At 46.1% G+C, this 25,380-nt stretch overlaps 5 protein-coding genes across 5 annotated transcripts in view; 1 reads left to right on the top strand and 4 right to left on the bottom strand.

The window, feature by feature from the left end:
* Positions 1-25,380, bottom strand: part of LOC143957110 (uncharacterized) — a 497,982-nt gene that overhangs the window by 283,595 nt on the left and 189,007 nt on the right. The window lies entirely within an intron of this gene.
* On the bottom strand, positions 1,055-1,524 carry LOC143957151 (histone H2A.J). The gene has a single exon (XM_077467306.1). The coding sequence runs from the start codon at positions 1,507-1,509 to the stop codon at positions 1,114-1,116; it is 396 nt and encodes a 131-aa protein (XP_077323432.1). The 5' UTR covers positions 1,510-1,524; the 3' UTR covers positions 1,055-1,113.
* Positions 10,496-11,160, bottom strand: LOC143957161 (histone H2B 1.1-like). The gene has a single exon (XM_077467315.1). The coding sequence runs from the start codon at positions 11,073-11,075 to the stop codon at positions 10,695-10,697; it is 381 nt and encodes a 126-aa protein (XP_077323441.1). The 5' UTR covers positions 11,076-11,160; the 3' UTR covers positions 10,496-10,694.
* Positions 11,381-11,858, top strand: LOC143957156 (histone H2A.J). Its single transcript, XM_077467310.1, has one exon. The coding sequence runs from the start codon at positions 11,394-11,396 to the stop codon at positions 11,787-11,789; it is 396 nt and encodes a 131-aa protein (XP_077323436.1). The 5' UTR covers positions 11,381-11,393; the 3' UTR covers positions 11,790-11,858.
* Positions 13,924-14,516, bottom strand: LOC143957174 (histone H4). Its single transcript, XM_077467326.1, has one exon. It carries the CDS (start codon positions 14,504-14,506, stop codon positions 14,195-14,197), a length of 312 nt encoding a protein of 103 aa, XP_077323452.1. The 5' UTR covers positions 14,507-14,516; the 3' UTR covers positions 13,924-14,194.

Genomic DNA, 25,380 nt, shown 5'->3' with positions numbered 1-25,380 from the left:
TATAAAAGATTACTAAAGAAGGGGGGGGGGGTTCATTTATGTTTCCATTAAAACCATAAAACCATTCAGTACTTTGTAGATAATTACTTAGAAACATTGTTAATATTTTGCTGATTTCTCGTTACAGTGGATACCGATCTGTTTGTTTTATTGATTCATTGTACATATGTATCTGGGAGTGTCATGTTTTCTACCAGTCCTTTCACTTTTTAGAAATCTAATAACAGAGAACATATTTTACATCATTCAACAATCTTCTGAATCGATTTCTATTCCAGACTAATCGATGAATCAGTTTGGGAACAAAGCGCTGATTATATTTCTCAGATAATTGTCTCATCTGATGGTCTCAGTGTCGGATTTGGCGGTATAAATGGGCTGATTATTTGTCTGTAACGTTCTAAAGAATTCTGGCGGGCAAATGTGGAATGTAGCAGTTTGAAATATGAGCCAATCAGAACTGTCAGCGTTTCCTTCACGAGCCAATGATGTTTTTGATGAGGAATCCATAGAAATGTGTTCTGAGCTTTCTCCGTTTTCAGCCCAGAAAATGCTTGTTCTGTAGACTTTTCATTGATCTCTATAGAAAACATTCTCTAGGATTCTGTAACACAAACCCCGGAAAATATAATATGTCAGCGCGTTTATCAAGTGTCTGGAATGTTCCCCTGAAGAATTGAAATTTTGTTTCATTACATTTCTGTGTCAGATTAGCCGATCTGAGATGATTCTATTTAAAATTCTATTTAAAATGTATTTAAAATTCTATTCTATTTAAAATGAAGTGAAATCCGTTCCATACCCCGCCCGGCATAATAGGAACATTCTGAGATCTGTGTTTCCGATCAGTCGGAGGATGATTGTTTTAGTACAATTTCTGATCTGTAATAGATTCAGCAGAACCAATGTTTGAATTGTACTAGAAGTGTGAATAAATAAGAATGTATTTCCCGTGTAAAGCTATGCAGACAATTGAGGGCTGATTGCATGCGATGTGGTAGACACAATGAGGGGTGTGTGGGGGGCTCTTTGTAGAGAGATGTGGGTGGCTCGGAGAAGAGCCTTTGTGTTGTAGAAATGAAAGGATTTGGGAGTAGAAAGGAGTTGTCGGGATTACTTGGATTTGGCGGCGGCCTTGTGGCTCTCGGTCTTCTTGGGCAGCAGCACGGCCTGGATGTTGGGCAGGACTCCTCCCTGGGCGATGGTGACGCCGCCCAGCAGCTTGTTGAGCTCCTCGTCGTTGCGGACGGCCAGCTGGAGGTGTCGGGGGATGATGCGGGTCTTCTTGTTGTCGCGGGCGGCGTTGCCGGCCAGCTCGAGGATCTCAGCCGTGAGATACTCGAGGACGGCGGCCAGATAGACGGGAGCTCCGGCCCCGACCCGCTCCGCATAATTGCCCTTCCTGAGCAGACGGTGAACACGGCCGACTGGGAACTGCAGACCAGCCCGGGATGATCGGGTCTTGGCCTTAGCCCGAACCTTGCCTCCTTGCTTTCCACGGCCAGACATTGTGAGATTCTTCTGTTACTCTGCTAAAGATCGCTCATTTCTGCAGCTTCCTTATATTTATACAGTCAATGCTCTGACATCACACACTGTGGTTGGTTAATTTCCAAGCCAGCCAATAGTGTTCTGACTTGTTTCTACACCAATCAGTAAACAAAGAAGGAAAGCAAAACACTCGTCCCTATCACATGACTGAATCCTCCAATAGATTTTTTTTAAAAGCGGCATTTTTAAAATATCCGCCATGATCTGTCTGTTATCTGTGTTAGTAGTTACCTTCTTTGTGTGGGGGAGGGGAGTTCCTCCACATCAAACAATGTGTAAGAATTAGGAGCTCTGACATTGGACTGTTTGTCTCCATAATAAATGAGATGACAGAAAATTCTCACTGATCGGATTATTCCGTTCTTAGTGAATAACAAGTAGAAAGGTGACTTGTACAGCTTGTTCCATCCAGCACAATTCTATACTAACATGGACAGATCGCTGAGCACCATGCACAATGCAGGGTTAATAACCCTCAGGGCCAGTGCTACCACTAGGCAAACTAGGCAGCCGCCTAGGGCACACTTCTGCCTGGGGGTGCCGGGCCACTGGTGTTCCTACTCTCTGCAGCGAACAACTAAGTCTCAGCACCAGCAGGCAGCCGCCTTCGCAGATAGTATCAGAGGTGCAGCGCGGGCAGAGGACTGTGTCTTTGGCCTGACTCCCGAATGAATGGAAGCAAGCAAACATTCTCTGATGGGCACTAGTAGGCTGTATTGATGAGCGTTGGGAGGCTGCATTGATGGGCGCTGGTGAGGCTGCATTGATGGGCGCTGATGAGGCTGCATTGATGGGTGATGGTGAGGCTATAGTTGATGGTGAGGTGTCCATGGGCAGGGGATTAAAAAATATGGGGTGTACATGGGCAGGGGGAAGGGGGTGGAGCCAGGGGAGGGGTGGCAAAAGGAGGTTTTTGCCTAGGGTGTCAAAAATCCTTGCACCAGCTCTGATAACCCTGCATTGTAGGAGTAGCCTGGAGTGCAACCAGGGCCATGGCTGTTAATCGTGCACTCTAAACCTCATGTGTTAGGGGTCTGGTGCTGGATGGATTTTTCTACAACATTTTTATTGCTGAGAACTCCACTCCACTTTGGGACTCTATTGGAGAAAATCCCCCATTTCAAACTGTGACACCAGGAGAAGAAATGTAGTTAATTAGTGTAACGGCACCCCGGGCCACAATCCAGGCACAATAGGGAGCAGGCCTGATTTTTTTTTAGATGAAATAACAAACATGTCATACTTACCTGTTCTGTGCAGCTGTGTTGCACAGAGCAGCCTTGATCCTCACTTCTTTGGTCCCCCGCTGGAGCTCTGGGCCCCACCCCCTTGCTGTGTGCCCCCATAGCAAGCTCCTTGCTGTGGGGGCACTTGTGCATGCTCACTCGCGAGCCAACTCTCTGTGTCCTCAGCCCATGTCCTGTGCTCCCGCCTCACTGGCTGTGATTGACAATTATTTACTTTATTATTATTATTATTATTTTTTTTATCTTGGGGGGGAGGGTAGGGAATGGATTTTTGCTGACACATTTTTTTTTTTTTTGTTTTTTTCTTGGGGGGGAGGGTTCTTTCATTAACAACTCAAACTGAGAGCCTCTGAACATTGCAAAATTTCACATTACAAAATGTTCTAAAAGTATATTTTTCTCTTCAATATTTTTTATTGAACATGTTATAGACAATACAGAAGGAAAATCATTAATATTTTCACTTCGGCCAAGTACAAAAATCCACATACTGTTCATAGAGTGGGGAAAGTTGGATCTGGAATATATCAACAGAATTTAAAGTAACCATGTACACTTACCATCATACTTTTGGTAGAAGATAATAGAGGTTTGATTAAGTCAGTGATTAAACAACACATCGGTGTGCGGTGCACCCAAAATAATGCATCCAAAACACAAACAACAAATAAAGAGAGAACATAAAAGAAGTAAATAAATGAACACATATGAGTTTTCTTACATAGACTACATTACTAGGTACAGTTCAAGATTATTTTACTCTAAGAAGAATCTGAACATTCTCAAGTGTAAATATTTGTAGCCAAGGTTGCCAGTCTAGGCAAAATCTGGAGCCTCTCTTGCGTGAATAGGATATGGCACATTAATAAAACCATTGTAAATGTACTCTGTGGATGACCTCTGATAAATTAGGTGTCAATGTCTGTTTCCATGTGCTAGTGATTGTAAACTGTGCTGTAATTAAAATATGAATGACAACGGAGCCGAATTGGCTGGGGATACCATCAATAGGAGTTGAGAGGGCTGAATGATAATGCCCGTAATTTGGTAAATTAGGGGGATAAAAATGCATTCCAGAAACTGGTCAGCAGGGCTGGACCTACCATTGGGCTTGACAGGGCTCAAGCCCACGGGCCCCACCCAATAGAGGGCCCCGCAGGCCCCGCTGAGATACATAGCCAAGTGTACTCAGCTCGGCTCCGCTCACAGTCATGCCCAGTCTTGACCTGTGATGGACATAACACAGGGACTGGGAGTGACTGTGAGCCGAGCCAAGTACACTCTGGACTGCGAGAGGACCCGAGAACCGCAGAGAGGACCCAAGATACAGAGGACTTTGTATCTCAGCAGCACCATTTTTAAACTTCAAGACTGCAATGACAAGGCTCCAAATGACACTGGATAAGGCTGTAATGACACTGGGCAAGGCTGCATGTAATTTTTTTTCCTTAAACTTCCCTCCTAAAAGTTTTTTCCTTAAAATTCCCTCCTAAACTTAGGGTGCGTGTTATACACCGGCGCGTGTTATATGCCGATAAATATGGTAATGTATAGAAGGTAGGGCCCAAAGTGACTCAAGCCCAGGGGCCCCCATCACCCTAAGTCCTGCCCTGCTGGTCAGGGATTTGCAGTGCCACAATACATGAAGCAAATTGCCAAGTTGTCCACGTCTTCTCCGGAAGCTAGCAGAAGCAGGCAGTAGAGTAGATAATAGACAGTTTGTAAGGGGTTAGATATACCATCTGTATATGATTTGAAATGCATTTTCCTTATGTGAAACACAGTGAGCAGCTTTGTGGGTATGTGGGATAATAGGGATAATAGCAGACAGCCAGTCCTCCAGCGAGAACATTTGATTGAGCTCATGCTCCCACTGAAGAAAAGTGGGAATCTTAGAGGAGGAATTGGGATTTTGTAATCTGGCATAGGATCAAGAGATACCTCCTTTTTGGATGTGAGGTGATTGGTAATAGTTCCATACTTCCTTATCCGTATCTAATTGCCAACAGGAGTATTTACAATGGAAATGGAAATGACAAATTTAGGTGTACTGGAATATGCTTTGTAGAGACACATCTGGTAACCACATCTTTAATCCATACATGATCTCAATGGAAATTACAGAGGCCACTGCCGGCTGACGCGTTTCAAAGGGATTCCTTCTTCCTCAGAGCCAAGCAGTGTTGCCTCCTTCAGCTTCACATGTATATATATAGGGACACACAAGAACCAGCATGCATTCAATCAAAAAACCCCTCCCTAAGGGGTGGTACATAAAGGGGGTAAATCCCATTACGCCTCCCATACTGACATTTGCATAGATTGGCATAAATAAACATAAAATACCAATGGGCTAATGGGGAAAATCAGATCCACAGTAATGGATGTTGCACTTCTCCAGTCAAACTAGACATAGCATAGTGTGATGTAACATAGCTCTGCACATTGCTCCCGGCAATGCCAGTGTTGGAACACATATGGCGGTGTCGCACATGCGCAGTCCAGTGGGTAGCCAAATGCGATGGGTCACCATATGTGTCGCCAAGATTGGGAGGGGGGGGGGAGGGGGAGAAAAGGAAATCCTCTTGACCCCTCTAAATGCACCTGCCAATCAATGCCATAATGCAAAGTGCAAAGGACCTATCCCAATATGATCAGGGGTGCATACAATGAATGCACAGGGGTGCATATCGGTCCAAATACATGCACATGTGAGTGCACGTGCATGCAGTCCCAAAATCACATATTGCACATGCCATTACAGCTGAAGGAGTCAGACTGGTTCTGCACAATATAAATGTCGGGGCTACATGGGCCCATATATTAAGAATATGTTGACCGCGTGTACATACATGTAAAGGAAACATGTGCAGAACAGGCATATTAAACACATTATGCAACTATGCAAACACTTGTTGATTTAAAGCACATGTTCAAACCACTGAAAGACCGCTCCATGTACAAATGCTGCATCAGGGTGGCCATTAAGAGCAAATCACTTACTTGTATGTGATTTTTCTTCTTCGGCAGTGGGGCGTGTGCCGCCAGAGTCCAGCTCCCACTTTGACTGGGCACATCAGGAGCCAGTCAGCGGGTTCTGCAGAAACCCAGTGTTCTTTCTGAGAGAAGCAGAACGGCGGTCTGCCAATGTAAAGAAGGCTGATTGCCTTTCTGCTAGTAAGAAGGACAGAGATCTTGTGTTTCTGCTAAGCACTAAAAGAAAGCTCTATTTGTGGGTAAAAGAAAAGGACATCAAGTTTATTTGGGTACAGTGTTGCATGACCGCGCAAATGTCAGTTAAAGCAACGCAGTGCTGTATTGCAAAAAAATGGCCTGGTCACTAGCAGGGGTAAACCTTCTGGAGCTAAAGTGGTTAAAGACAGGAAAGATGCAGCATATAGTGGACATAAAGAGGAATTCTACTTTGCTCTCTAGTGGCCTGTGGCTTCTTTCTCTTCATTCCAGCTCTGCAGCCTATGCAAGAACCTTCAGTATTCAACAATTGTAGGATTGTTGGGTGCCGGTCTCCCCTGCTGCATTGCTGTGGCTTCATCCTCCAACTGCTATTTCAAAAGAGGACTCAGCAGTGACATAACAATGGGAGGAAGGAGCCACATAGTGTGTGGTGGGGAACACAGGCATACCACACACCTGGGAGGGAGTGTTGAATGATTTTCAGACTGACAGAGTCTGTGGGGCTGATTGCTAGGAGATGGGTCATTGGGGGAGTGGAGAATGAGGTAAGCAAAAGTTTTTACTCCCCCCTTAGTCTGAGTTAGCAGTTAACCCTTGCAGTGTGGGCAGAGCTCCACTAGAAGTGAGAATGTTTTGGGTTACTGTCAGATGGGCTTTAAAGAAACATGAATGTTAACGAAACGAGGTGGACAGCGTCCGCAATGCCCCGCCATAGAAGCTGCTGGCAGGGTAATCAGGACAATCCTAAAATAAATCTAGAATGGATGAAACATTGAGGAGCTGAAAGAAGAGATGTAATCCAGTCCCATGTGTGGGCCTTTGACCTCCTGTAGCATGCAGTGCACACCTTCTCCTCTCCCCATGTGAGGGCAAAAGAGGAGAATAAAAGCCTCATATTCTGTGTACAGAGGAGTGTGAGAAGTGTGTTCATACATCCCCGGCTTCCCTCCTATCCAGGCATATTGTAAGGACATGTAGTATGGTATAATGAAGGCATACAGCACTGTCGGGAAATATAAGGAATTGCGTCGGGAAGAAAGAAGAAAGAAGAAAGAAGGAAGAAGAAAGAAGAAAGAAGGAAGAAGGAAGAAGGAAGAAGGAAGAAGGAAGAAGGAAGAAGGAAGAAGAAAGAAGGAAGAAGAAAGAAGAAAGAAGGAAGAAGGAAGAAGAAAGAAGAAAGAAGAAAGAAGAAAGAAGGAAGAAGGAAGAAGGAAGAAGGAAGAAGGAAGAAGAAAGAAGAAAGAAGAAAGAAGAAAGAAGGAAGAAGGAAGAAGGAAGAAGGAAGAAGGAAGAAGGAAGAAGGAAGAAGAAAGAAGAAAGAAGAAAGAAGAAAGAAGAAAGAAGAAAGAAGGAAGAAGGAAGAAGGAAGAAGGAAGAAGAAAGAAGAAAGAAGAAAGAAGAAAGAAGAAAGAAGGAAGAAGGAAGAAGGAAGAAGGAAGAAGAAAGAAGAAAGAAGAAAGAAGGAAGAAGGAAGAAGGAAGAAGGAAGAAGGAAGAAGGAAGAAGGAAGAAGGAAGAAGGAAGAAGGAAGAAGGAAGAAGAAGACAACGAAGAAGCCCGGGTAAGAGCTAGTAAAAGAGCTAGCAAAAGAGCAGAAGATAGCTCTGGAAGCCCGGCACAAGACAACGGAGAGAGAGAGAACAAGAGGGCAGAGAAGACCGGGCAAGTTGCTAGTAAAAGAGCATTAGATGGCTCTGGAGGCCCGGCACAAGACATAGAGGCAGAGAACGTCTATCCAGGGCTAAAACTGTATGGCAAAAGTCAACCTCGGTCCACCGGAGGGAAAGCTCCCCACAAGCAGATGCCCACCATCATGTCCAAAGACATCCAGCTGGCACCCCACGTCCACGGAGGGAGGACATAATACACCCTCCACATACACACAACACAACGGCTCTTTTCGGAGCCACCACATCCTCCTTACAAAGAGCTCCATACTATCTCATCGCCACTACATCATACAAATACTGCGCCAAATAATACAAATCAATAGACCAAACAACTATAAAAAAAGTCCATGGAGAGTTTGTTGTTCAAGGAAGGAAAAACGATCGCACCACATCTCTTCATTCTTCTCACCCTTCTCTGCGATCGGATCTCTAACATTTCTTAGACCATTTCAGAGTAACAATTCTCACTTCTCTCTGGGAAGGAGATCTTTTCTCCTGCCGATCTCCAGTTCATAGAAAGATTCTCTCCATATCTCTATACTTCCCTCATCATTATTAGGAGATCGGGGAAAGGAAATCTGTTCAATATGTACAAAAAAGTCATTTCCCTCCCTCCTGTACACAGATCCCGGGATCACCAGCACACTATTAATTCTTCTGTTTCCTCTCCCAGATCTATCACAGGAATCTCTCCTCTGCTATTCTACAACTTTCTCCAATCTCTCCCCCCCCCCCCCACACACACACACACCGATCACATTGTTACACCTTCCCATCAGCACATCTTACACTCTCTTCTTTATTCTCATTCATTATCTACAGAAGACAATTATTGTCTCCCCGGAGAGAGATGTACATTTCTCATTCCAATGGTCAAATTATTTTATATGTCAGCCAATCAGCAGATAGAGATCTGTTCGCAGAACACCATCTTCTACAAACTGCACAGCGATGAAATTTCGGCCAGCAATTTGAAAATATTCCGATATTCAGCCAATTACAGCCTCTTGTGGTTTCTGTGTCAGCCAATCAGATCGTTTATATTATTATACGGAGAGCTTTCGAAAAGCGCAGCCGGGAGACCAAATTTCAATCCAAATGTGACATCGGGGCTGCTAATCCGCTTCATATTATTTCTGGGTGAAAAAGAAAATATAGAATTCTATTCTATCGCAGTGGAGAGTCCATTCTCCGCATAACACAATGTTCTTGTTGCTGATCATTCTAACATTCCCGATCAGTACAACAATTTCCCTTCTACCGATCACATGAAATATCGAAGTGTGAATGGTCCCCTCCCCGGGAGATCCCACAGACAGTGTGCGGGAATTGGGGATCTCCAGATCTCTGATCCGCACATGAAATACGTTTTCGGGGTCCTGAAATGACCTTTTAAATCGCCCCCTTCTGCTCGGGGGAATTAGGAGCTCTGACATTGGACTGCTTGTCTCCATAATAAATGAGATGACAGAAAATTCTCACTGATCGGATTATTCCGTTCTTAGTGAATAACAAGTAGAAAGGTGACTTGTACAGCTTGTTCCATCCAGCACAATTCTGTACTAACATGAAGGGACAGATCGCTGAGCAGACAATGAATCGTGTCCCCCCAGCATTGTCCTCCCTGCTCCGGACACATCTGGGATCGGTGCGATCATTACTTCTACATGTTTCCTGTGGATCAGCATTAGATCAGGAACTCCTATTACTGGATTTACATTATAATTATATTATATATTATAATGTGCCGCTAACAACTCCTACCGGGGGGTTTGAGGGAATGGACACAGGGAGACATCTAGATTGCATAATCAATCCGATACATTTACATGAATCAGGTTTTATTTGTCAGAAAATGCTGCAAAAACATTATTTGAACTATAATTCTCATGGTATCTTCTCAACATTAGAAGGAGAATGACAGCTTTGATATGGTGCATATGAGAGGGTCTTAGAAAAGCATTTGGTACTGGTGTACTACATTAACATAAAATAATATTATTTGTATTATTATTATTTGACAAAACGTATACAGAGAGCTAAGTTTAAACAGATCTTTACAATACAAGGGTGACAGTACAACCTCAATACAGTTCAATCCAAAATGAATACTTGCATCCTGCTCATGGAGTGTACAATCTAAAGAAATATTTTTATAATCAAAGATTAGAGACTCCTTATCAGTGTAATAATCAGAAACATTGAGATTGGATTATTTGTGCCCATATTTCAGTAAATTAGATGACACAAGCAGAAATACAGTAACACCCAGGATCCGAGGGTTGTGTGTTAATCTGCATTACAATGTGTAACCTTCACTAAGGTGAGTAGATGATTATGTATATTATGTATTATCTTTGGACTCCCATAAACAATAGATGCTGTATGACAAACACAAGCAGATGATCCCTAAACTATTCCTAATATGTAAGCATCCCCCCTGTATATGTGTATACATACATTATCGTGATATGGGAAGTGTCAAAGATCATTTATAAAACGGAAAACAAACATGTCGATAAAAAATGACGTAATAGAAATACAGATATGATATATGTGTAATCCTTCCATACATACAAATCCGCTTTCAATTTACGGGGGAAATCTCCCATGTATTCTCTGCGGAGCAACACTGACACCTAGTGGTGACAAAGTGCATGCCTTTTATACGGGGAAGACATACACTGTGATTGAATTGTCTGTCCCACTATCCGACCATATTCATCTATATACTAATCTTCCGGATATCCATTCTACAGAACGGGTCTATGTTGGGGGGGAGAATAAAAAAAAAATCTGTAATTTCTCAATAAAGGGAATGTGGAAGTCCAGCTGGTATTCAGATGGATTTATTCTAATAGATCCACAAATGTATAAATAACTCCCCATCAGATTGTACAAAAAAGATCTTTATAATCTGTTATTTCTTCATTTTGACACAATGTGATGAGAGCTCATTGATGGAAATGGTGGGCGGCTCTTAGAAGAGCCTTTGTGTCTTGTGTTGGGATGATGATGGGGGGGATGGGGGATTACTTGGCGCTGGTGTACTTGGTGACGGCCTTGGTGCCCTCGGAGACGGCGTGCTTGGCCAGCTCTCCGGGCAGGAGGAGGCGGACGGCGGTCTGGATCTCCCGGGAGGTGATGGTGCGGCGCTTGTTGTAATGAGCCAGGCGGGAAGATTCGCCGGCGATGCGCTCGAAGATGTCATTGACGAAGGAGTTCATGATGCCCATGGCCTTGGACGAGATGCCGGTGTCGGGGTGGACCTGCTTGAGCACCTTGTACACGTAGATGGCATAACTCTCCTTCCTGCTCTTCCTCCGCTTCTTGCCGTCCTTCTTCTGGCTCTTGGTCACGGCTTTCTTGGAGCCCTTCTTGGGCGCCGGGGCGGACTTGGCTGGTTCAGGCATGATAAGGGTTAATGTGATCTCCGCTGTGTGGAGGGAATGTGTGCTGGAGCCGCCCTCATGTGCTGCTTTTATAGGCGTCCTATGCAAATGAAGTCTCTTCCCTCCTCACGCTTCTATTGGAGGATTCAGTCATGTGGTGGGGAAGAGTGGAGTGCTTCCCTTGCTCGTTTACTGATTGGTGTAGAAACAAGTCAGAACATAATTGGCTGGCTTGGAAATTAACCAACCACAGTGTGTGATGTCAGAGCATTGACTGTATAAATATAAGGAAGCTGCAGACATGAGCGATCTTTAGCAGAGTAACAGAAGAATCTCACGATGTCTGGCCGTGGAAAACAAGGAGGCAAGGTTCGGGCTAAGGCCAAGACCCGATCATCCCGGGCTGGTCTGCAGTTCCCAGTTGGTCGTGTTCACCGTCTGCTCAGGAAGGGCAACTATGCGGAGCGGGTCGGGGCCGGAGCTCCCGTCTATCTGGCCGCCGTCCTCGAGTATCTCACGGCTGAGATCCTGGAGCTGGCCGGCAACGCCGCCCGCGACAACAAGAAGACCCGCATCATCCCCCGACACCTCCAGCTGGCCGTCCGCAACGACGAGGAGCTCAACAAGCTGCTGGGCGGCGTCACCATCGCCCAGGGAGGAGTCCTGCCCAACATCCAGGCCGTGCTGCTGCCCAAGAAGACCGAGAGCCACAAGGCCGCCGCCAAATCCAAGTAATCCCGACAACTCCTTTCTACTCCCAAATCCTTTCATTTCTACAACACAAAGGCTCTTCTCAGAGCCCCCCACATCTCTCTACAAAGAGCCCCCCACACACCCCTCATTGTGTCTACCACATCGCATGCAATCAGCCCTCAATTGTCTGCATAGCTTTACACGGGAAATACATTCTTATTTATTCACACTTCTAATACAGGAGATCTGTACAGGGAGGACAATTACTACATATAAAGAGCCTGCAATGTATTATTGGAGGACCTGGTCCTCTTATAGGGACTGATCGGCATTGTCCTTCAAACATTGGTTCTGCTGAATCTATTACAGATCAGAAATTGTAGTAAAACAATCATCCTCCGACTGATCGGAAACACAGATCTCAGAATGTTCCTATTATGCCGGGCGGGGTATGGAACGGATTTCACTTCATTTTAAATAGAATCTCAGATCGGCTAATCTGACATAGAAATGTAACGAAACAAAATTTCAATTCTTCCGGGGAACGTTCCAGACACTTGATAAACCCGCTGACATATTATATTTCCCGGGGTTTGTGTTACAGAATCATAAAGAATGTTTTCTATAGAGATCAATGAAAAGTCTACAGAACAAGCATTTTCTGGGCTGAAAGCTCAGAACACATTTCTTTGGATTCCTCATCAAAAACCTCATTGGCTCATGAAGGAAACGCCGACAGTTCTGATTGGCTCATATTTCAAACTGCTACATTCCACATTTGCCCGCCAGAATTCTTAAGAACGTTACAGACAAATAATCAGCCCATTTATACCGCCAAATCCGACACTGAGACCATCAGATGAGACAATTATCTGAGAAATATCACCAGCGCTTTGTTCCCAAACTGATTCATCGATTAGTCTGGAATAGAAATCGATTCAGAAGATTGTTGAATGATGTAAAATATGTTCTCGAGTTCTAAAAAGTGAAAGGACTGGTAGAAAACATGACACTCCCAGATACATATGTACAATGAATCAAACAGATCGGTATCCACTGTAACGAGAAATCAGCAAAATATTAACAATGTTTCTAAGTAATTATCTACAAAGTACTGAATGGTTTTATCTTGGAAACATAAATGACCCCCCCCCCTTTCTTTAGTAATCTGTTACAAATATTAACAATAATAACTGGTGATTTGTTTTCTCTCCGAAAAAGAATTGGAAGAATAGGTTTGTCATGAGATCTGTATAGGATCATGGGATTGGCCTCTATCAGATGTAGCAGTAACAGATTTCCCCCATATTACATTTAGAGAATATATATATATATAATGTGAATGGACTGGTAGAAATCATGACACTGTCAGATATATAAAAGTATGTACAATAAAATACATAATCAGATCTGCATAGGATTATGTAACTGAAAAAAGAAAAAAAAGATACAAATATGTACTATGAATCAATACAGACAATATTGCGCTTCTGATGAATTACATCGGTTTCCATTCAGCAAAATATTTAAAAGCTTCTAAAATGAATAGAGCCGCCCTTCTCATCTCCGCTCAGCTTTACACCCAGGAAGGAGAGATGTAGGAATAAAATACATTTCTTTGTTTCCTTTTCAAAATAATCTTTATAAATAGGGAGTGTTAAAGATTCATGTTTTCCATGTAATCTCCAGGTACACGTGCGATCTGCTTTACTAAAGAGTCGTAAGAACGCAACAAAATGATCTATCCAATGTTGTATCTAATTGGGTAGAGAGTTGATCTTCAAGACTGTACAATCTGTACTCCGGATGAAATATGAAAGCTTCTTCCACCCCCAAGAAATGAACGAATCCGATGATAATTGTACAGAAATCCTCCATCCGTTTCCTGCTGAGATTTGGCGCTACAATAGATCTGGTTCTCTGGATGGAACGTTCTTAGGACCCATACACGCTATTCGATTGTTTATCAAAACCATATAATAAGAGATTAAACCTTAAGTTTCAATTTGTAAACAATCAGGCAGGCCCTTACACTGCGTGGTTTAGGTAAATCTGAAGAGAAATATCTGCAGAAAATCGAATCGTGTGTATGGGGCTTTAGACTTAGGGGAGAAATGTCCAGCTAAAGCTGATCCGATCCCAGTTCTGGACGTTTCCCAACAAACCAAAAAGGCTGTTTGATTCGAATCTTTAATAGGCCAATTAAAAGCAATCACCCCTTTCATCTCCTAGTGTGATCACACTTAGATCGCCTATATAGGGCGAATGTCACGTGGCCAACCCCCAGAACAAACCCTCCCGCTACAGAAGTGTGTACGACGCGTCATTTAGATTTCATTTACTTCTACTAATAACGTAAATAGCGGTATGTAGTTCTTTGTATGAGAAGGTGGGTGGCCCTGAGAAGGGCCTTTGTGTAGGTGAAGTAGGTAGGTGTCTATGAGGGTTTAGCCTCCGAATCCGTAGAGAGTGCGCCCCTGGCGTTTGAGAGCATAGACGACATCCATGGCGGTGACGGTCTTCCTCTTGGCGTGCTCGGTGTAGGTGACGGCATCGCGGATGACGTTCTCCAGGAAAACCTTCAGCACTCCGCGGGTCTCCTCATAGATGAGTCCGGAGATGCGCTTGACACCCCCTCTGCGGGCCAAACGTCGGATGGCGGGTTTGGTGATGCCCTGGATGTTGTCCCGGAGCACCTTCCTGTGCCGCTTGGCGCCTCCTTTCCCCAGACCCTTCCCTCCTTTACCGCGACCAGACATGACGACTATTTCCTGCGCCAATAGGAACTGAGCTCAGCCGTCTGCCTGCCCTCCTTATATACAGCCTGAGCGGACCTGATGGAAACCTTCCTGGGAAAGAGGCGGAGTCACACCCATCCATTACAAAATAATAGACAATGTCATTCCTTTATCAGGCTCCTAAATATTCTGTTGTATTCAGATACATTAATGCAGCAGCAATACATTTCCAGAAGATGAATTTCTTCTTTATTCTCAATTATTTTCTATTCATACCCGGAGATTACACCGAGAACACGAAGATTTAACTCTTCATAACAGAAAAACAATCAGCAGTTTCAATTGTTCATAGTAATTCTATATTTATAAAACATCATTTTGAAAGGGAAACAAAGAAACACATTGCTTCTGACGTCTCTCCCTCCTAAGGATGAGCGGACCTGATGGGAGACAGGAGGAGAAGGGGCGGGGTCTAGTCATTTATTACACAGTATAGAATCTCATTTAATTAGAAGCTTTTCAATAGATTGCTGAATGGAAACTGATGTGATCCATCAGACGCACAACATTATCTTTATTGATTAATTGTACATATTTGTCTGGCATGCCATGATTATTACCCATTTCTACCAATAATGTCATATTTATCGATCTTTGTACAGGAAGCGCAAAATATGTGCAATCTGCTATATGTATAAATTATATATCAGACAGAGAGTGAGAGAAGGAAATGTATATATATATATATATATATATATATATATTTCCCCATTTAGTTTTCTGAATTCTGAGGACTTGGAATAAAAAAGCACATATGGAAATGTTTTATATTATTCAATAATCTTCTATTTATTCCGGACTAATGGATGAAAAATAAAGCATCGATGATATCTCTCGGATAAATGTCTCATCTGATGATCTCAGTGTCGGATTTGGCGGTATAATAGGGCTGATTATTTCTCTGTAACGTTCTTCACTATTCAGGCGAGGAAATTTGAAAACTGGAATTTGAAATCCGAGCCAATCAGAGTTGTGGGCGTTTCCTTCATCAGCCATTAATGTCTTTCTGATGAAAATTTCAAGGAAATGTGTTCAGAGATCTTTCTCGGTTTTCAACCCAGAAAATACTTGTTCTATAGACTTTTCATTGATTTCTATAGAAAACATTCTCTAGCAGGGCGGATTCTCTATTGTGAAGTAAAAGAAAAAGATTAGAAGAAATGTGACATTCATATTTCTAATGGATTTATTATTCTTGGTTAGATAAACTGCCCGACAATTCAGAGAAGCGTTGATCGATGTTCCCGAAGGAAGAGATATCAGGTTTTAGTGTCGGATTATTCCATCTGAGATCATTGGAAGGTTCCATGATATTCTGGCGGGACATTTGAATGAATCAGTTTAATAGTTGCACCAATCACAGATCTGGGCAATTTCTTCAGATAATAAAATGCATTTTCCTCTCAAGCAGTGTGAAGGAGGAGCTGAGATCTGTGTTCCTTTCAGCTGGGGGATGTTTGTTTGGTATTGAATATTGAATGATCTCTGAGCTCCAGAAGATATTCAGCAGATTTAAAGGACAATAAAAAGCAGTCCCTGTAAGGAGATCACATGTTCCTTCACATGAAATACGTTCTAATAAATGAAACAAATCATAGAAACTCCGAATTACTGTCAGGACGGACGGGTAAGGAGGGGTGGATGGTTTTGGTTGGAGGGTTTAGCGGTGAGTAGACGATCAGCATAGAATGATTGGAATGAAAAGAGATGAGAGAATGGTGTACTGTGATCACATTTCCTGTCATTACTCCTCACCTCTATTACAAGCCTGAGTGTGATAAGAAGACAAAGGCTTTAGAAACCAGGAATGTCCCGCTCTATGTAGAGCATGTTTGTGAGGCAATGCTAAAATAATAATAACATTGATCTTTAGACGAGGAGTAGATCGCTCAGACTGGGGAGGGGGTGAATAATCCTCCCTTCTATTCCCATCCTGATTCTAGATTTATCGCGGAGATCATCTCCACTTTCTGTCTGTATATACATCCCCTATTCACCTCCTTGTACTGCGCACACACACCCCAGTGTTCTACCAGGAATGACCACAAGGTGGCAGAGCTGAATAACACTTATGCCGCACTCACACATTGTTACAATAAAAGATCCTCCACAATCTCCCGCCTTACATTGTTACTTTACATGAAATCACAAAAAGAGAAGATCGTGGAGTTCTTAACCCTCAACACAATGGAGGAAAGAAGCAAGAACAACGAAACATTGTATCTACTCAATCAGCCCAGACAAATCTTTGTCTATTTGTATCTATTTCAAACATCAACAGATCAATGTACACACAGGGTGGGGGTTGATCTCATTCCGTGTACTTATAGTTCTAATTAACAATAATAATAAACATAATTCACATGTACAAAGTATCAGATACATACAAATCTGATCACAATATCACCCCGGGCAGCACACATATTTCCTAAACCATTGGACCATAATGAATTTACACATGATATCCAATCCAAATCTGCGAAACATTTTATTTCCAATCATTCCCGTGTCTGAATGTCTTAGTATGTGTGTATATATATATATATATATATATATATATATATATATATATATATATATATATATATATATATATATATTCAATACATTTGTATGTATTACATCTTAAATGAATATATACCATACAGCAACATGACATGGCAAATACAGAGTAATGGTATGATAACAGTGTTATCAGCACTAGGGATGAGCCGAATAGTGATGGACGAACTTTCGATGGGACGTTTCGCGAACGAAAGTTTGTGGCGGACACCATTGACTTTAATAGCAGGCGAACCTTGAAAACCTACAGGTCATATTTTCAGCCACAATATACTTACTAGCTATGCACACATAGTCCCACAACATGGACATTGACATAACAAAAGTATTAAGTGAATCTGGGATCGACAACGACAAGCATTCTTTTTTTATCTGTGAAATTTTGACAATTCAGGAGCGCATGAAGGCCATGAAGGAGAGGCAAGGTCAGGGCAGGCTATGAAGGGGGTGCAGGAGATAATCAGTGCCACAGTCAGGGCAGCGCAGTCCTGTGCCAGGGTCCCAGTGTGCCAACCTGTGCTTGAGCCCCTGACCCCTCCCTCTGCCCAGCCCTTACCCCCACCTATGCAGGGCTCCACTGCGGTGGTCTGGAGGTGCCAGTCCAGTGTTGATCCTCAGCCATGGTCCTGACACTGCCTGCTGATTGGCTTCTCCGCTGCTATCTCCCTCACTGTTTGAAAACAGCACCGCGATTAGGGATGAGCTTCTTGTTCGAGTCGAACATACGTTCGACTCGAACATTGGCTGTTCGCCCGTTCGGCAAATACCGAGCGTTATGGGCCGTTCGCGCCAAATTCGTGTGGTGCTCATGGCCCACAATGCACTGCGCCATCGCAGTGCATTGCTGGCTCATGATTGGCCAAGCATGCACTGTAACCCTGCATGCTTGGCCAATCACAGCGCCGGCAGCAAGGAGAGCCATGATTGGCCACAGGCAGGATGCCTGTGGCCAATCACAGCCCAGGCTGTGTAGTACACGCCCCACACTATATAAGGCCGCCAGCGCGGTGGCCTTGTGTAGTGTGTTGGCCTCTGTAGGAGTTAGTGGGTGTTCTGTGTACCTTCAACATAGTATACACCGTTCATTATCGGCCGATTGCTCTTCTGTAGTGGTTGTTGTCTGCGTGCCCTGACCGCAGAATACACCGTTATATCCACCTATATAGCAAGCTATCTTGCTCTTTTTAAATAGAGCTTGCAGTCAGTTGTAGGAGATTGTGCGTGCTGTCTGCGTGCCCTGACCGCAGAATACACCGTTATATCCACCTATATAGCAAGCTATCTTGCTCTTTTTAAAAAGAGCTTGCAGTCAGTTGTAGGGGATTGTGTGTGCTGTCTGCGTGCCCTGACCGCAGAATACACCGCTTTATCCACCTATATAGCTATGTATCTTGCTCTTTTTAAATAGAGCTTGCAGTCAGTTGTAGGAGACTGTGCGTGCTGTCTGCGTGCCCTGACCGCAGAATACACCGTTATATCCACCTATATAGTTAGCTATCTTGCTCTTTTTAAATAGAGCTTGCAGTCAGTTGTAGGAGATTGTGCATGCTGTCTGCGTGCCCTGACCACAGAATACACCGATATATCCACCTATATAGCTAGCTATCTTGCTCTTTTTAAATAGAGCTTGCAGTCATTGTTAGGAGCTTGTGCGTGCTGGCTGCATGCTCTGACCTGTCCTGAGAGAGTGAGAGCTTCCAGAGAGGTGGAGGAGGAGTGGGAGATGATGGCGTCAGCCAGCCCAGGTCCGGGGCCCTCTTCCCGGCCTGAGACCGTGGTTCATCCCCCTGGAGTGAAAGACCTCTCCAGGGAGGAAAGACTGTTCCTGCAAACGCAGTTTGAGCTGCTGGACTGGACCCGGGCCCAGCCGGGAGAGGACCCCGGGAGGATGCAGAAGCGCCGGACAAGGATCAAAGTCCTTGTACAGAAGGCCACGGTGGCCTAAGTACTGAAGTCGGAGAGGCTAGCGGACCTGCGGAATCGCAGAGACCGCTCAGCCAGTAGCAGAAGGGGAGAGTACTGGGAGGCCATTGAAGGCCTGAAACATGAGTGCAGAGACCTGTGGCGGCTGCTGGGTGGTCTCTGCGAACGCGGAGTTGGTGAGAGGGGCTTCCTCTCCGAAAGTGAAAAAGAGCTCCTGAGAGCAAGCCAGGAAGGATCCCAGACAGCCAGGAGAAAAGGCTCTTACCAGAAAGCGTTGCTGGAAATGGAGGAGAAGCTGCGAACCCCAGTGGAGGAAGTAGTCTCGATGTGTGAGGAAGATCAGCGCCCCGAGGTGGAGACCAGCCGGGTGAGCGTGGCCCCTGGAGCCGTAGGTGCGGAGGGTCCCCGGATCCCTGTTGTTTCACCTGCTCTTCCAGAAGCTGGGAAGCAGGTAGGTCCGGGTAGGGCACCCCATGATGCGCAGGGAAGCTCCGGGGGAGAGGCAAGTCAGACGGAACAGCATGGGAGGAAGCTGGTGGTGGTCCTCACTAGAGGCCACCCGGAGGGACCTGTGAAGGCTGGTGGCCGGAGGTTGGTGGATGACGTTGCTGTGCGCCCCCCCCAGTGGCCCGATCGAGCCCGCAGCATCCGAGACAGTGCGAGGGGTGCCGACCGTAATGGCGGCCCCCGCCGCGGCCGCATGTAGTGAGCCGGCAAGCTCGGACTATGTACAGAAGGAACTTCTTGGACAGACATCCATTGCAGACACTAGGGAAGGTGGGGGCGGGGAGGTGGATGTGTCACTTCCGGTTTCCGGGAATGCGGCCGGAGGTGACCTCCCTGAACCGGAAGTACCACTTGCGGTGGCCCCGGAGGTCGCGAAAATGTGTGCTGAGGAGGTGGGGACACCCCGGGCCTTGCTGGCCAAGTCTCCTGCTCCCTTGGGACGGGTGAGAGCTCTGGGAGCCTCGGGGACTCCGCTGGTGGCTGCTGCCTTGGGGACCCCAGAATCTTCCGGTGAAGTTTTACCCGGTAGGCAAACAAGTTGGGGGGAGTCCCCCATGGGGGAGCTAGGGGAAGAATGTCCAGCCCTAAGCTTTATCAGGGAGCTGGAGGGGTCTCAGCGGCAGGAGCGGGATATGGCTCAGGAGATGGAGGTAGCTTCCTCCCAAGCCTCCGCCGCTGTGGGGGGTGTGGCTATGTCTCCAACCTTGGAGGTGGTTAAAAACAAGGTGCCTGTTGGGAGGAGGGTAGAGGGTGGGAGTGGGGGGGGGGCGTGTGCTGCTCCGTCGGAGCCCATGGGCTCATCTCAACGGGGGTCTGGCCCTTCCCCCACAGTCCCGAATACCTTATTGGGCACGCAGGAAGAGGCAAACCTCTTAGGTGCCCTGAAAGCTGGGCGCTCATTTGCCCAGGTGGCAGGTTCCTCTGTCCCTCTGGGCCCCCTGTATGGCCAGTTTGGTGCCCAGAATTTCTGGGCCCCCCCTGAGGAGCAGCTCCAAGGGGCACAGGCTTGGTCAAGGGGTACGGGGGGTCCAGAAAGGCGCAGGTGGAATGCGGTGCAGTTTAGGTGGGAGGGGACGTCAGCGTGTCCCAGTAGGGGTCAAGTAATTGACTTCATGCTGGGGTTGCGCTTTAAGGTTTCTGACTTGTTCGCGGTCATACATCCCGCAAACAGCAAGGAGTTCGATGTGAGCTTCGTCTCCGTGGTCTCTATGGAGCTTTTCCTGACCCTGTACGAGATCGTCAGAAAGTCAGATCCATGGAAAGGTTTCCGTGTAGTGCCTCTTTCGAGGCAGGAGGAGATAAAAAATGTGACCGTCTTGATTAGAAACGAGTCCCTTCCTCCTGAGGATATCGCAACCTTGCTGGCGCGGTATGGACAGCTCCAGACAGGGTTGAGGAAGAGTTTGGACGAGCGCGGGGTCTGGACGGGTGCTTGGTGTGTCAGGATCCGGCTCAAGCGCCACAACAATACCGTGGCGCATGTACCCGGGAGCGCATTTATAGGGAGAGACCAGAGCCTGGTCTTCTACCCTGGCCAGCCCTGTCGGTGTTTCAAATGTGGCAGTCCCACGCACCTTAGAGCGGACTGCACCATGCCTCGCTGCGTGAGGTGTAATGGCTTCGGCCACTCACCTGAGGGTTGCAGACTCATAGTTTGCAACCTCTGTGGGGAAATGGGGCACCCTTTCAGCCGCTGCCCCAAGGCTTTTAGGGGGTGCCAGGCTGAGGGGATTGCTCCAGGCCTGGAGGGTAAGCCTATCCCTAGACAAAGTGGGGATCCCAAACCTTCTGGGCCACAGAATGAGGGTGCCCCCCTCCCTCAAAGGGTCAGACCCCCCAGGCGTGAGCAGGGGGCAGGCACTGCATCAGCAGGCATGTCAGTAGGTTCCCCAGGCCCTGTCCGGCCCTGTGCCCGATGGGGCGATGGTAGGAAAGCCAGCTGAGAAACAGACTAAACCTAAAAAACCCTCGGTTAAAAAACATCCCCCCCATCCGGTTCCCCCCTCTCCCCCTTCCCCTCCCCCCTCTTGTTTCCCCTCTCCCTGCCTCCCCTTTCCGTCCCCTACCACCTTCCCCTTCTTCCCCTTCCTCCCCTTCTTTCCCTCCCCCACCCGTTTCCCCCCCCCCCAGATGTACTGCGTCCGCCTCCGGATCCGGCGGCCCTTGTTATGCCTCCTCCCTCTACGGAGATAGTGGGTGGTCGGCAGGTCGGCCTGGCGGGGTATCCCAATGGACACCTCTGAGGTGGGTAAGGGGGTGAATAAGCGCCCCAAAGACGTGTCTAGTGGGAGGTCAGATGGTGAGAGCGGGAGGGAGCCCCCCAAGTCCGACTGGGTAAAAAAAAATGAAAAAGCGGAAGAGGAAGGGCCTGGGGAAGGAGGGTGGCGAGGACCCCCAGCCTAGCACCAGTCTGGGGGTGGGTGGGGGACCCTCGCTCGCCCTCTGGAACCGTTTCGGGGTCCTATCCTCTGACTCTGAGGAGGATTGACCTAGGCATGTAATATAGAGAGGAACGTAAACTTTAATCACTAAGGATGACGGTACCCGCTCCAATACGCCTTGCGACGATTAATGTTGCAAGTGTCCTGCAAAGCCTGCGGAAGGATCCTCGTATTCTTCGGATCAAGGAGAGGGACCATTACTGGCTGGCCACTCTCCTTGATCCACGGTACAAGGGTAAGGTTGCCGACCTTATCTTGCCATCGCAGAGGGAGCAGAGGATGAGACATCTCCGGGAGGCCTTGCAGAAAGGTCTGTGCAACGCGTTCCCAGAGACTGGGAGGTTACAAACTCCTGGTCCTGGACAACGTGTTGCTGAGGCATCGGTCAGAAGGAGCGGCGGAGAAGGTGGCCGTCTGACTGATGCTTTCAGACAATTTTTTAGTCCGCAGCCCCAAGGTATGATCGGTTCCAGCACCCATCGCCAGCGTCTGATTTACATGGTGCAGGAATACCTAGGGGTAAGGTCAGACTTGGATACCTTTCCCACCGAAAATCCTCTGGCTTACTGGGTCTTGAGGATGGATAACTGGCCAGAGCTTGCACAGTATGCAATTGAGCTACTGGCCTGTCCTGCATCCAGCGTTCTTTCGGAACGCACCTTCAGTGCTGCTGGTGGCTTTGTTACCGATCACAGGGTGCGCCTGTCCACCGAATCAGTTGATCGACTGACCTTCATCAAGATGAATCAGTCTTGGATCACCCACAGCTACCAAGCACCTGAAGCTGATGTAACAGAATAATTTGTTTTGAAATATCACATCCCTTCAAGACTGCCTATGCTGATGCTGAGTGACTGTCCTGTTATGTTGATTGTCTATCCTCTTCCTCCTCCGCTGATATGTTGGAAGAACATTTCTGATTCTGGGTGATGCCATCAGCCCAATTTTTCTGCCCCTGTTTAACAGGGGCGTTTAAGTACAATTTTTGATGCAATGCTTTGCAGCAGGACTAATTCCTGCAATCAAACAAGAGTATATGGGAGAGGTTGCAGTGTGGTGGCACCAGCACCAGTGCCTAAGGCCCAATTTTTCTGCCCCTGTTTAACAGGGGCGTTTAATTACAATTTTTGATGCAATGCTTTGCAGCAGGGCTAATTCCTGCAATCAAACAAGAGTATATGGGAGAGGTTGCAGTGTGGTGGCACCAGCACCAGTGACTAAGGCCCAATTTTTCTGCCCCTGTTTAACAGGGGCATTTAAGTACAATTTTTGATGCAATGCTTTGCAGCAGGGCTAATTCCTGCAATAAAACTAGAGTATATGGAAGAGGTTGCAGTGTGGTGGCACCAGCAGCAGTGCCTAAGGCCAAATTTTTCTGCCCCTGTTTAACAGGGACATGTAATTACAATTCTTGATATAATATTTCACAGGAGGGCCCCTTCCTGTGCCCACCCAGAGTAACGGTGAGGACTTATAGTGTTGTGGCACCAGCACCACAACCACCAAAGGTCAATTTTTCTACCACTGTTCAACAATGGCATGTAATTACAATTCTTGATATAATCGTTCACAGCAGGGCGCTCCAGCGCGCACCAAGAGTCACTTTCAGGGCTTACAATGTTGTGGCAAAACCAACACCTTGTTCCGCCATTTCTGCAGAGCATATAGGGCAGGCCCCTACTTTCAAACATCCAACTTACAAACATCTCCTACTTGCAAACGGAAGTGGACAACAGCAAGTGAGATGAAAAAAGATGGACGACAAAACTAATTATACAGGGGTGATAACCCTTCCCTATGTTTTCCAAAAGTTTAAAAATAGTTTTTTTGACTGGAGCTACACTTTAAAAATGTACCAGTTGAAAATTACAAACAGATTCAACTTAACACAACAAACCTACACAGTCCCTGTCTTGTTTGCACCGCCTGTATACTGCTGTTCTGAGTATATAGGGCCTGGGGGCCACACGCATTTCCTATTTTTAAATATGGGTACAGGGTTCCCCTTAATATGCGTACAAGACCCAAATAGGCTGGTAATGGGCAGGGAGGGCTACCCATGCCATTTTTCTCAATGATTTTCAATCATATTGCAGGAACCAGATATAACATTAAAACCGCAAGCAGTTTTAAATGGTGATATTTCCGTTTAATGTCATTTTGTGCAGGGACTGTTCTAAACACGGGAAACACGTGGCACTTCACAGGCATCCTACAGACACCCCCCAGGCACCATATTTAAAGGAATATTGCACTTTTTTTTTTTCACTTTAATCGTCATTAAAATCAGTGCTCCCACCAAAACGGCCATTTTTAAAAACATTTTAGGCATTGACCCATGTCCCCTGGGGCAGGAGCCAGGTCCCCAAACCCTTTTTAGGACAGTGTCTTGCATATTAGCCGTTAAAATTAGCACTTTTAATTTCGAACGTTCGAGTCCCATAGACTTCAATGGGGTTCTAATGTTCGTACAAATTTGGGGTCCGTTCGAAAGTTCTGGTGCGAACCGAACCGGGGGTTGTTCGGCTCATCCCTACTCACAGGTAAAAAAGCACCTAGGCTGTCAGCGACTGTATCAAAACGCTACAAAAAAAACTGTTAGCGATCACAGGGATCAGGCCTGACTCTGCGAACGCTGCAGTTATGTGCGTTGTGTTTTGTAAGTGACAGTGATCGATCGATACTGCACTTGGGTGGGCTGGGCTGGGCTTGGCGGAGGGGCTAAACGCAGGTGCTAGCAGGTATCTGGGCTGATCCCGCTAACAATGCGTTTTGGGAAACCTAAACTGCTGGCGACGCTAATATAGATCTGATCAGATACTATATTACTAAGGGAGGTGTATGCTTTGTGCGTTAGCGGTACTGGCACTAACCTGACGCTGCCTGGGGTGACGCAGACCTTATCTGACCCTCAAACTTATATCACCCGCCGGGTGATCAGGGGGTTAAACCTTTATTAGGTAATAAATGGCGGGTGCCCTGAAACTATAAAAAAATAACTAACCAACCAGCGTCACCTGTAACAGTTATATGGTGATCACTGGTGAAAGGGTTAACTAGGGGGCAATCAGGGGGCTTTATGCGGTAGTATATGGGGGTCCCTGGCGCTATAAAAAGCTGCGGCGAACCTAAATACCTACCTGCCTAACTAGCGTCACCTGTGACACTAATACAGCGATCAGAAAAACGATCGCTTATTAGGCTGGGTTCAGACTGGAGCGATGCGGGAACGCCACGAATCCGCGGCGGGTTCCCGCATCACACTGCCCTATGCGAACTGCTGGGAGTGTCAGTGAAATATTAATGACACCCCCAGATCAGTTCGCATATTGCAGTGCGATCTGCAAACTCGGACAGGAATCGGATCGCATGGTGTGAACACCCATGCGATCCGATTCTGTT

Source organism: Lithobates pipiens, unplaced genomic scaffold (assembly GCF_037356315.1).
Source record: "Lithobates pipiens isolate NorthernLeopardFrog02 unplaced genomic scaffold, aLitPip1_a1.2 Scaffold_51, whole genome shotgun sequence".
Taxonomy (NCBI): domain Eukaryota; kingdom Metazoa; phylum Chordata; class Amphibia; order Anura; family Ranidae; genus Lithobates; species Lithobates pipiens.
The sequence above is the reverse complement of the archived record's forward strand: the minus strand, read 5'-3'. Positions and strand labels throughout refer to the sequence as shown.

What these genes read in the sequence shown, in the direction of transcription:
- LOC143957151 (XM_077467306.1), bottom strand. Translation starts at nt 1,509, where the DNA reads ATGTCTGGCCGTGGAAAGCAAGGAGGCAAGGTTCGGGCTAAGGCCAAG.
- LOC143957161 (XM_077467315.1), bottom strand. Translation starts at nt 11,075, where the DNA reads ATGCCTGAACCAGCCAAGTCCGCCCCGGCGCCCAAGAAGGGCTCCAAG.
- LOC143957156 (XM_077467310.1), top strand. Translation starts at nt 11,394, where the DNA reads ATGTCTGGCCGTGGAAAACAAGGAGGCAAGGTTCGGGCTAAGGCCAAG.
- LOC143957174 (XM_077467326.1), bottom strand. Translation starts at nt 14,506, where the DNA reads ATGTCTGGTCGCGGTAAAGGAGGGAAGGGTCTGGGGAAAGGAGGCGCC.